This window comes from Triticum dicoccoides, chromosome 3B, assembly GCF_002162155.2.
Source record: "Triticum dicoccoides isolate Atlit2015 ecotype Zavitan chromosome 3B, WEW_v2.0, whole genome shotgun sequence".
NCBI lineage: Eukaryota > Viridiplantae > Streptophyta > Magnoliopsida > Poales > Poaceae > Triticum > Triticum dicoccoides.
Window position 1 is genome coordinate 12,607,725 of NC_041385.1, and position 11,600 is coordinate 12,619,324.

An 11,600-nucleotide genomic window follows, 5' to 3' on the forward strand; every position below is an offset into this window, starting at 1 on the left:
TATATTGGAAGCCTATATTTGGACATCGGAATCGTTCCGGGTGAAATCGACATTTTACCGGAGTACCGGGAGGTTACCGGAACCCCCCGGGGGGTTATTGGGCCTACATGGGCCTCGAGGGAGAAGAGGGAAGGAGGCAGGAGGGGGCCGCGCGCCCCTCCCCTTCCTAGTCCGAATAGGACAAGGGAAGGGGGGCGGCGCACCCCCCCTTTCCTTCCCCTCTTCCTCCTCTTTCCCCCCTTATCCTATTCCAACTAGGAAAGAAGGGAGTCCTACTCCCGGTGGGAGTAGGACTCTCCCCTTGGCGTGCCCTCCTTGGCCGGCCGCCTCCCCCCTGGCTCCTTTATATACGGGGGCGGGGGGCACCCCATAGACACACAAGTTGATCTACGGATCGTTCCTTAGTCGTGTGCGGTGCCCCCCTCCACCATATTCCACCTCGGTCATATCGTCGCAGAGTTTAGGCGAAGCCCTGCGCCGGTAGAGCATCATCATCGTCACCACGCCGTCGTGCTGACGGAACTCATCCCCGAAGCTTTGCTGGATCGGAGCCCGGGGATCGTCATCGAGCTGAACGTGTGCTGAACTCGGAGGTGCCGTACGTTCGGTACTTGGATTGGTCGGATCGTGAAGACGTACGACTACATCAACCGCGTTGTGCTAACGCTTTCGCTTACAGTCTACGAGGGTACGTGGACAACACTCTCCCCTCTCGTTGCTATGCCATCACCATGATCTTGCGTGTACGTAGGAATTTTTTTGAAATTACTACGTTCCCCAACACCTTCCGGCCCCCAAAAACCATTTGATGTGGCCTACCTAGATCATCTTCATATTGGAAACAGTGTGTTTTTAGAGCATCTCCAGCCGCCCCCCGCCCCCTCCCCCAACAGCCCCCTAGGAGCCCAAATTTCCTCGGTTAGGCCCGCCGAGTCAGCGACTAGGTATCGTCGTCATCTCATCGCCTCGGCTCCTGCACGAATCAATGCCAAGGCTGCCGCCGGTCAGCCTTCAATTGATCACGGGTGGCGTAGTGATGGCGAGCCGCCGCGCGTCCCGCACTTTTCCGCCACGCGTCCACACTGCTGCAGTCCCCTCACCGCTATAAAAGCAGCCCTTCGTCACCGCTGGCCGCACACGCCATCTCTCTTGCCTACCTCCAGCGCCCAACACCTTCTCTCGATCGCCGTCCTTGTTCTCGCCCTCTCTCCTTCACCATCAAGCCCGAGCCCATGACGGAGAGGTTCCACGGTGACGAAGCGGCGGCCAACGGTTTCGGCCGTCGGTCGCTGCACGAGTGGGAGGCACGCGTTCTCCACGAGGCCAACTACCCAGCGTCGCCCGACATGCGCGTGCCGGGCGCTTGGAGGCTCAGCGCCGGAGGCGTCCCCGTGCCCCCGCCGCTCTCCGACACGGAACACCGCGACGAGATCGCGCGGATCCGAGCGTCCTTGCCGGAGGAAGTGTGACAGTTGCCGAAGTATTCCCCCGACAACCCCCCTCTGTGGACGACGTATTTCTAGCGCCGCCACGCCGACCCGCTTGCTTCCACCAACGGTGCTCCGGCGACAAGAGGGCGCCACAACTCCGACGGCCGCCGTCAGTGGTGGGGCGTCCCAGGGCGCACGCTCCACGCCGTCCTCGAGCACATCGAGGGCGGCAACGAGCCGGCGTTGGAGTATCCGGCTCCGTCGTTCTCGCGCCGGAGAGGGAGCTCGTGGCTACCGAGGCGCATGGTGGGGTCGTCCTTCTCGTCCTCCGGCACGACGCCGCTCGCCGCCGTCAAGCCCGAGCCCCAGGAGACGTCGGAGCGCCGATGCAGCCGCGGCGGCAACCTCATCATAAACGAGGGCCGCCGCCAACCTTCACCTCCCCGCGGCCATCTTCGCCTGGTCAGGCCGAAGAAGGAGCCGGAGCCGGTGACGCTCGCGGTCGTCAAGCAAGAACATGTGGAGATGGCCGCCAACCTCGACACCGGCCTGAAATGGTGCGCGATGACTACGTGCGCGAGGAGATGGAGCGCCAGTGCCGCACTCTGGAGGATACCGCCGAGCAGCGCCGTGCTCTAGAGGATATCACCGAGCAGCGCCGCGGCCACGAGGAGGGCGGCATCATCGTCCTCTCCGACAGCGACGAGGAGGCGCCGGCGCCGACCAACCCCGTGCGCAGCGGTGATCCAGGGCAGGGCTGCAACAAGGACGACGGCGTGCAGGACAACGGCGACGACTACACCGCCTTCTACCAGCTCCTCGGCGTGAACTAGGCTCTGAGCGGCGTAGTTATGTATGTCTTTAAATTGGTATAAATATCAATGAAACTGCCTAAATTTCGTCCAAAATCTAGCCATTTTCTTTGAATTTGCATTTGAAAAATGGCGTTTGGGTGCCACCTTGAGGCGGCGGTTGGGAACCCGAGCGCCTCCATGGTGAATATATCGTCGATTAGCCCCCAGGAGGCGCTATTTCAGCCTCTTGGGGGCCGAACGGCTGGAGATGATCTTACCTCTACTTGATGTGTGTACCTGTTATAATCTACTATATGAGCAAGTGATATAATAGTGACATATCCACACCTATAAACAAGCTTTACAAAGAGAACGAAAAGAGTGCAAATAACACATCCTGGTAGTACACGAGAGATGCCTTCAAGGCTTCAACTGATATCATAAAAGTTCAACAGGGCGACAAAAGTGTAGTAGTAGTTGCTCCGCGCTCTCCACATAACTCAGACTAGCATATCTATAATGAATAAATGCATAGCTCAATTCAGGATTACGCGTAAGTTGCAACCCCCGGCTTAAAGGGGGCGAGGAAGAGCATGGTGACAAGACAAGGTCCTTGACGTGGCTACCGAAGGTGTAACCATCCCTACCGTGGAGGTAGATGACCTCGTTCGACCTTGCTATGTTCACCACCAGTTGCGCCGCTGGCAATAACGCACGGTCCATCACCATGCATGCCTGGTTCATCGTCCTCCAACTATTCTCCGTCATGGCGGCGATTGCCGCCACTGCCTCCTCCCCTGTCGTGTCCTTCTCCACCATATAGCACTCCACGACGCTAGCCACGTCCTTCTTCCCCCAACTGCATGTACATCGGTGATGTCGGTTGATATGACAGTACATTCTATCATGTTTTGATTAACTTTTTGACAGAAATGCAACAGTAATTCACATATGTATAGGAGTAGGAGTACCTTGTAAGAGGAAATGTCGTTGAGGAAGCGGCCGATCTGTGCACCGGCACGGACTACGTCGGGGACGGCGCATGTCCACTCGAATACCTTCTTGGTTACTATGGCGCCGTAGCCCATGAGGGCCACGATGTTAAGCATCGGCAAGCCCGAAGACATGACCGACAGCTCCTCGTGTTCCTTGAAGGTCGGCTGGTGCTTGTCGTTGGACCATTGGGCCTCTTGCATATAGTATTCCGCCTGTAGTTGGTACTGCGTACACAATAATTTAAAACACACGATTACCGTGTTGTCTTATTTTAGTTCTTTGCTTAATTTACTTTTTCTGAAATCAATTATTGGTCTCACCTAAGCCTTTAAACTACACATATGTTTATTTTACTCCCTAAACTACACTTATGAGAACTAGAAAGTACAGTTTAGGAGCTTAAATGAGAGATTAAATTGTTCAAGGTAAAATTAAGCAAAGTCCATATATGAGAGAGATAGAAATTCCTCAAGGAGCAATTTAAATATTTAAATTGGTGCACGCAAATTACAACATACCGCTTTTTTTCATAAGACATGCGGTACTTCTCGTGCGGTTTTAACATATTCTCAAAATCTTTGAAGGTGCTTAGCGTTTTGATGTACAGCATGCGAAGGTATTCAGGTAGAATAGAAACCGCGCTATCGTCCCATCTGTAAGAAAACAAAAAGATGTGTTTGCCTTAATGAGAGATCGAATTAAAGCTTGTATTAGAATTATGAAAGGAAAAGATACCTCATACTTTCTTGAAAATAATTGAATTACACCCTGTGTAAGTACCTCTGCATGGCTTTGGTGAAACTACGACATTCCTCTAAGGTGGCATGGACATCATAGGTATCGTCAAGAAAAGTCACCAACCCAAACGTCTTGGCGAACATCAATCGTGCGCGTGAGTGTTCCTCCTCAGGGATCATTCCGCAACTCCAAAAGTAGACCTCCACCATACGGTCTCGAGTGTATGGTAGATTCACCGCGTCGTAAAGATCCCTCCACCACCTGGAGAGGTTTATTACTTAAATTACCAATTGAATGTACACTCACGATCTTATGCATATTTGCTGTGTGCATAGTTTGGTGAAGATCAAAAGGATTTTAATGAAGTGCGAGGTACTAAGATATGCAATTTTTTGTGTGAAACTAAGATATGCAATTTAATCACAAAAGCAAAATAAAGGACTTACAAGGACAATGCCTTTAGCTCCCTGAGGTGAAGAGACCTCATGAGGTGAGAGTTGAGCCTAGCAAGCTCCAGCAGCGTATTGTCATGCGTCTCCTCTTGCGCATACACGGGGGATCCCCTCTGCCGCCGCCTCTCTCTGGCGGCACGGGGGATCCCCTCTGCCGCCGCCTCCTTCCCACCTCCCTCCAGCCCCTCACCTCGCCGCCGCCTGAGGAGGCCGCCGGCAAAGCCCGGTCAGGCTCCAGGGAGGGCGGCGGCGGGGCATCTCTCCACAAGGCGCAAGGGCGCATCTGGTGTGGCGGCCTTGGGCGGGCGGGCGAGCGTGGCTCCGGCGCGGGCTGGCGAAGTTCCGGCGCGGGCTGACGAGGCTCCGGTGGTCCGAGCGGAGGGGCGGCGCGTCGGTTGGCTCGTGGGGGCCTCAAGCAGCGCGGGATCTGGCATTCAGGGACGCCGTCAAGGGGTTCGTCGATCTGACGACGGCAGGAGCGTCGTGGTCACTCGAGGCCGCGACGGAGGCGCCAGAGCGTGATGCACGCAGATCTACAGAGGCTGCCGCGCGGATTGTGCGAAGTGGCAAGGGGCGGTGGTTCGCGGCGCAGGTGTGGCGAGGTCGCGCAGTGCGCGTTGGCGGCGGCGCGGTTTCAGGCGCTCTGGCAGGGACGCCGGCGAGGCGCGGTGCGGATGCGACAGGCGCGCATTTTGGGCTGGCGGCTAGGGGCGGACTCCGTCGGCCTCTCTGCATCAGGTCCGGCCTGGTGGCGGCTCTAGGCAGCGACCTGCAGACGAGGTATCTCTTCCTGATGTGGTGAAGAGGCTGCAGTTTTTGGCTGCCAAGGTGGAGGACGTGTGGAGATGCAGCAAGGGAAGGTGGGCTGCCGGTTTGGCTGTCGACCGGAGGATCACGAGGGCTGGGTGAAAACCCGTCTCTGGCCATGGCCGGAGCCTGTGACGGTGGCGTCTGTGGACGTCGTAACCTTCTTGAAGGCGTCGTCAGGATGCTCTCTCTTCCTCTACGAGGGACAACTCCGGGGGAAACCCCAGACCCGGAGGGTCAGTCGTTGGCGGCGTGTTGGCGTCGTTTCCCTCTCGAGGGCATCGATTTTGGAGTTCAATCCGGTCAGAGGGACCAGCTGGTGTGTTGAGGTTGGTGGTATGCTTTGGTGTGGCATCGAGGCTTCTGTGGCAACGACGACAGGGCAAGTGAAGTCGGAGACATTGCAGTGGTAGTCGGCTCTTCTTCGGCGTGTTCGTGGGATTACCTCGGTTTGGTTGTTGCGGTGAAATCGGAGCTGCGGCGACGGGGTCCCTGTGGCAACGATGACAGGCAACACGTGGTCCGTTCGGTGGTCTTCCATGACGCCAGTCTTGCATAGTTCTCCTTTGGATCTTTGCTTCAGAGTCGGAGCTGCGTAGCCCTCGATGCGGGTGGTTGAGTTCTGGCATGGATCTGCATGTTTTCCTACACAGCCTCTGCGGTGAGTGTTGGTTCGACGTTCGTCCACGGAGAAGTCGGAGTCGCTTGCTCGGGATTAGGGATGGCGATGACGCCTGTTTGGGGAGAAGTGATGACGATGACGCTTGTGTGCTAGCTTGACGAGGCACTCTTGTAAAGGTGTGCGTGGGATATCTTGGTGTGCCGCTCAGCGGTTTGTGACGGTTTTCGCCCGGTTTTCCGTTGATTAACTGGGCAATTCTCTTCTGCTTAATTAATGGATGAGGCAAATCTTTTGCCTCCGTTTCGAAAAAAAAAACCAACGTAATACATGGTCTCTAGCAGCCTGGTGAACCGCGGGAGAGGGTGGTCGAGGGCGCGGGCGACCTGCTTCGCCAACGGCGACCGGAACTCACCTTTTGCTACAATGGTCTCGAGTTGGTGCCGTGTGAAGTTGATGACATCGTCGAGGGCCGGGCCATCAACCGGTACCGCCATGTGAGCTGCGTTGTACAAGCTTAGTAGAGCCCTCGGGTCACTGCTCAGGCTTGCCTTGAAGTTGCCCATGCCATCTCTAAAGTTGTCCAACGCATCTGCACCAAATGTCTGAATTAGACCGAGTTTGAGGATGAAGATTGTTAGAGATGACTTATATTTAAGTGATTTTAAGATTGTCGATAGTTCTTTTAAGGGGGTTTACCGAAGCAAGTCTCAAAGTAAAATTCTAAAAGTGTAGTTGTGAAAGTACCATTCGAATATGTGAAGCAAAAGACACTGAATAAGATTAACAGACCAGCGAGGCTAAGGGTCAATAAAATATTTTTTTCTACAAGATAACCATTAGATGCCTGCATATAAAATTCAATGATGGAAAACGATCTGTTGACTTCACGGTAGGAATTGTACTGGAGATTGAAGGCAAATGGACGTCGGACACTCTTCGACTGAAATTAATAATAAAATTATAGGGGTGTTTGCCACTTCTAAGTCATATGCTGTTCTGTATAGGTCGTTCAAGTCGCACAGAAAATTTTAGATCGATAGGCCACTATGCAGTTCTGTTGGTTAAACAATCAACACCTAGGCAACGACTTCCAATTTTGTATTGTCTTAAGGGATAATATGATTATTGAACTACCTGTGGACACCCATATCCCATGCTGCCGAAGCAACCGAGACCGAGTCGCGACAACAAGAAGGTCATCAAAACCAGCGGACTCATCCGGGTGAACGATCCGGCTTATGGCCGAGTCAATCTCTTCGCGGAAGTGGCCATCCACGCCGAGACGCTCAAGTGTGTCCATCAATGTCACCGCCTCAGCCACACTGCCGTCGGAGAACATCATGCGGACTCGCCCCTTTAGCTCCTCCACCCTCTCCCTCATCCACTCTTCCGACCTCTGCATATATCAACAAGGTACCCACATAGAAATTGATATGCAGGCTCAAAAAAATTTGAAGGATAATATACAAAATTGGAAGTGTCCATAACATATATATAGACAAATCAATTACCCCGAAGATTGTTTTTTTTCTTAAATTTGCAATGGAGGTTGTGCAAAATGGAAAACGAGCAAAGGTAGATCTGCAAATGGAAGGAGTATATATGTATGCCATGCCTGCGGGCGAGGAGGGTCGTGGGTGATGAAGAAACCGCCCCACCCCGATGCGGCAAAGGCGCCACGGGTTGCAGCACTGCCGGCGTTGATCATCCTCGGGCTGCTCGCCGCATCGTCAGCACTAGTCACGGCCATTTGAGTGGGTGCAAGCTTGACGCTGGGAACACTTGTGTCTGGCAATTTGTGATGTATAGGGGCGGACCTATATGTCTCTTTTTATAGACTCAACACGGGAAGGAGAAACGGGGGAGCCAGACCGGCTCATTGTACTGTACTGGGCGAAGACCGTCTCTCCGCCTCGTTCCTTGAAAAGAAGTACAAAGCTGATGTGGCATCATGTGCTGCTTATTACAAAATTTGTTAGAGGCGTCAGTCATGCTGCCCCCAGTTAACATGTGCTATATTGGAGCTTATTTGCTTAGATTTCTCTCTTTGCACTGTATCTTATATATTAGGTCCACCTGCTAGAGAGAGAGAGAGACTGAATAGAGACGCGAGCTTCTGCGGTTGTTGTAGATTAATAAAGTGAAAATAAAACTATTACAAGCCGGTGTACTAGCTAGCCGTTGAAGCCAGGATATTAACAAGGGAGTACCTAGAGCTCATCTAGATGAGATATAGTCTCATTAACTTTGAAAACAAGAACAGATACAACCCACGTCAGCATGCACGCATCTTATAGCATCACATCCAATGGCTATAAAAGGTGAATGAGACCAATTTATATCTCATCTAGATGAGTTTTAGCAAAACTGTATTAACAATCCCGGGTCCTCGTGGTGGGGGAGTTTTAAAGTGACACTACACACCGACATTTGGAACGTTAGTTTCATGACGTCAACATCATCATATTTTTTAAAAAAAGAAGGATAACCCCCGGCCTCTGCATCAGCACGATACATGGAGCCATATATTATTAATAATGCAAAGTCCAGCAGCCGAACACCATCGACCTGGAAATAAATCGGAAAACAAATCCTGAGGCCGTATACCTCGCGACAGTACCTCCCCCAGATAGCCACTAATCACTATGATACATGACACAACATAAACAAAAATACACAACTCCTAGGATATGCCTTCAAGAAGGAATTGCCGCACGTGCGCCGATGATGGCGGGTCCACCACATGGTTGGCTGAACAATAAAAAACTCATGTAAAATAGGTTGGCTGAACAATAAAAACACATGAGATGATACCCCGCGTGCTGCTGCGGGAATTGGATGCAGTTATTTCTATAATTTGTATTAGTAATATGAGAACTGAAACCGAAGTACATATAATTTTTTATATTTTATTATTATATAGTTGTAAAAACTAATTGAATATGAGTCGCATGCATGGTGCTTGCTAAGGTGAGTCTTTTCCCATGGATAATGGCATGGTGAGTTGGCATAGTTGCATGATGAAAGGATTACATTTAGTGGGGCATAACTGATGGTGTGATAAGTTGATATAGCTGCATGTTAAGATAATTAAGTTAGTGGGGATCAACTATTTAGCTATATAGGACGAGACAACCATAACTAGTCCTTAGCAGCATATTTCATATACGAAGCAACTTGAGCATCCACGAAGCCCGAGATATGAACGTGGGTGGGCAGCATATGCACACCCGCACATCATACCAACAGAGCGACTCTCCGTTCTCATGGACCGACAATAGAATGTGGTTACTCCATGCTCTCTTGAAGTTATTTCAGTGTGAAATTTAAGCCATAAACCCTACTACCTTCATGTTACTCCCTAAAGTTGTATTAAAGTTGCGACAAGTAATATGTATCAAAGGGTGTATCTAAAGTTTACATATTGGAAATCTAGCTTTCTCGATATCCTATGGAATGATGATCTTGGTATCTAATAAAAGGCTTATGGAAATTAAGTACCTCCGGCTGCTCTCGCGCGACCGCGTCCGTCCCCCACGGGCGTCCGGCCACGACCCCCATCCTTCCTCCCCAGCGCCCCCTCCTCCCTCTCTCCCCCGTCGTCGCCGGCGTGCGCTGCTGGGCTCGGCCCAGGTGGCGGCGGCTCGCAGCAAGTCCCCTCCCGATGCGTCTCCAACGCGGGGCGGAGCGGCTCCGGGTGGTGCTCCCAGGCAATGATGGTCCGGCGCGGCGGCGGGGCTCCTTGACACTAGCGTGTTTGGTCGATAACGCGGCGGCGCGGCCGTTGGCGGCGGGCTTCGCCGCGGCGGCGGCTGGCGGCGCCCGCTCGACCCAGATCTAGGCCCTGTCGAGCCCCATCTGTGCCGGGGCGGGGCGACAGCTCCTGTGTGTGCGGCGATGCTTCCTGGAGGTGGCGGTGGGGCGTCGGGATGCTGGTTGGTGGCGGCGCATCGTCGGCTTGCTGCATCGCGGTGCCGGAGGCTTTGCGGGCCCGATCTGGGCCTGGCCGGGCCCGGGTGGCCTGGTGTGCCTTCTGTTGCTGTGTCCGGCCGGCTACCGCGATGGCGCTTGAGGCACTGGCCTCTCGCGCGATGGCGGTGGAGGTTGTTCCCTCCCGCATGGCCGCGGTGTTGCTGTCTTCGATTCCCGACGCTCCATTGTCCACCCTCTAGGCCTCGCGATGGCGACCACAGTGAGACGACATAGATGGCTCCAAGCCCGTGGTGGCGCATGCTTGTGGGTGGCGCATTGGGTGGAAGGCTACGGAGCGGTTGGGTAGTGGTGCTCTTGGAGTGGGAGAAATCCCTGTCGGCTTGTCTGACTCCGACGCGGTGACGCCTGCGGGTGCCACCATCCCCCCTGAAGGGAGTCGGGCAATCTCATTCACCTCCTTCCTCCGCGTGCTGGGGAAAACCCTAGGACATGTCCGAGCAACAACGTCGTTGTCGTCGCAGTCCTTCTTGAAGGTGTTGCTTGGCACGCGGCGCTCCGGTATGCTTGGTATGTGGTGGGACGACTCCGGTGCGTGCAGCGGTGGCGGGTCATCTTCATGTCATCAAGCTGCCGTCGGTGGCATTTCTTTCTCTTTTGTTCTTCTTGTTTCTCGTTTGGGCTGGATGTGGTATTCGCCCCAGCAAATGTATGGTATGGTTGCTATATCAAATATAGCGGGGCGAAGCCTATTTCGATAAATTAAGTACCTCCCCCAGAAATTGGTTTTTGTTATGGCATTGAAACTTGGTGGTCAAATTTATATTTTCGGACATGAGTACATGACGCCTAGCTTGTAAGGGTCGGTAGTAGGAAGTAGATGACAGATCCCTACTAGCCGTAACATAATTTATCACTAGATTAGTCGGGAATAAAACTGGACAACAGCTTCATGTCATTTGACAATGCCTATCACGTTGAGGAATAATCGTTTTCATATTGTTATCGGGGCGATTATATATGGAGGAATCTTGAAGTGGTTAGAACATAGCGTCGAGGGATGTTATTACTTTGGAGGGTAGTTTATTTTACATGCATGTGTGCAGACATACTTACTACCATATACTACTACCAGTAGTAGTTGAGAGATCTGAGAAAATGGAGGGGAGACAAAAATATGTCGATATGCCTAGTAGTTTATAGGACAACTTTTTTTCCTTCCCCCCTGCCGTCCTCCTTCCCCGCGCCGCTCCCGCGGGTGGACGGGGAACCCTAGCCGCCTGCCCTCCCAGCCCCTCCCCTCCGGCCTCTTCCTCCCTCGCCACCGCCCCGAGTCGCCGCCGGCCGAAGCCTGGCCGGCGTGGGAGGCGGCGGGGTCGCTCCTTCCTTTCCTCGCGGACCCCCGGCCGGTGCGGGACGGCTACCGCTGGAGGCGCCGGGCTACAGCGGAGCTTGGTGGCGCAGCTCCCGGCGCTCCTGACGGCGGCGGATCGTCTTCCATGTGGGACGGGTCTCGTGATGGCACGACGGCTGCCAAGGAGCGGCGCGCTTGGACACAGATCGTCGTCAGTCGGGCGGAGGATGTGGATCCAGGCAACGCGGGCCACGCGCGGCAGCTGGGGTCCGGCTTTGGGCTCTCGGTGGCTGCAAATGGGCCTTCCCGTCGCGGGCGACCGACGGTACACCTCGGGCAACAGCGGTTCCGGCAGCGATGCGATGCCTCGGGCGGCGCAACTTCGGGTGGTGCGGGGGCGGTGGCTGGCTGGCGCGGCGGCGCCCTCCCGGTTCTGATATGGGCCCTTTTTGGGTCTGGGCGGCCTGGCTCGGCTCC

The 11,600-nt window shown here is 53.8% G+C and overlaps 1 protein-coding gene across 1 annotated transcript; it reads right to left on the minus strand.

Moving 5' to 3' along the window:
* Positions 1-2,729: 2,729 nt before the first annotated feature.
* Positions 2,730-7,589, minus strand: LOC119279075 (eudesmanediol synthase-like). Its single transcript, XM_037560478.1, has 9 exons — positions 7,455-7,589; positions 6,974-7,235; positions 6,160-6,428; positions 4,405-4,496; positions 4,001-4,219; positions 3,723-3,873; positions 3,189-3,432; positions 2,831-3,081; positions 2,730-2,738 (listed from the first exon to the last, which is right to left on the minus strand). The coding sequence occupies exons 1-9, from the start codon at positions 7,587-7,589 to the stop codon at positions 2,730-2,732; spliced, it is 1,632 nt and encodes a 543-aa protein (XP_037416375.1).
* Positions 7,590-11,600: the final 4,011 nt, after the last annotated feature.

What these genes read in the sequence shown, in the direction of transcription:
- LOC119279075 (XM_037560478.1), bottom strand. Translation starts at nt 7,589, where the DNA reads ATGGCCGTGACTAGTGCTGACGATGCGGCGAGCAGCCCGAGGATGATC. An exon ending in TGGGATATGGGTGTCCACAG is followed by an intron (nt 6,429 to 6,973) that starts GTAGTTCAATAA and finishes CATTTGGTGCAG; the next exon opens with ATGCGTTGGACAACTTTAGA. An exon ending in TTCACCAAAGCCATGCAGAG is followed by an intron (nt 3,874 to 4,000) that starts GTACTTACACAG and finishes GTTTTCTTACAG; the next exon opens with ATGGGACGATAGCGCGGTTT.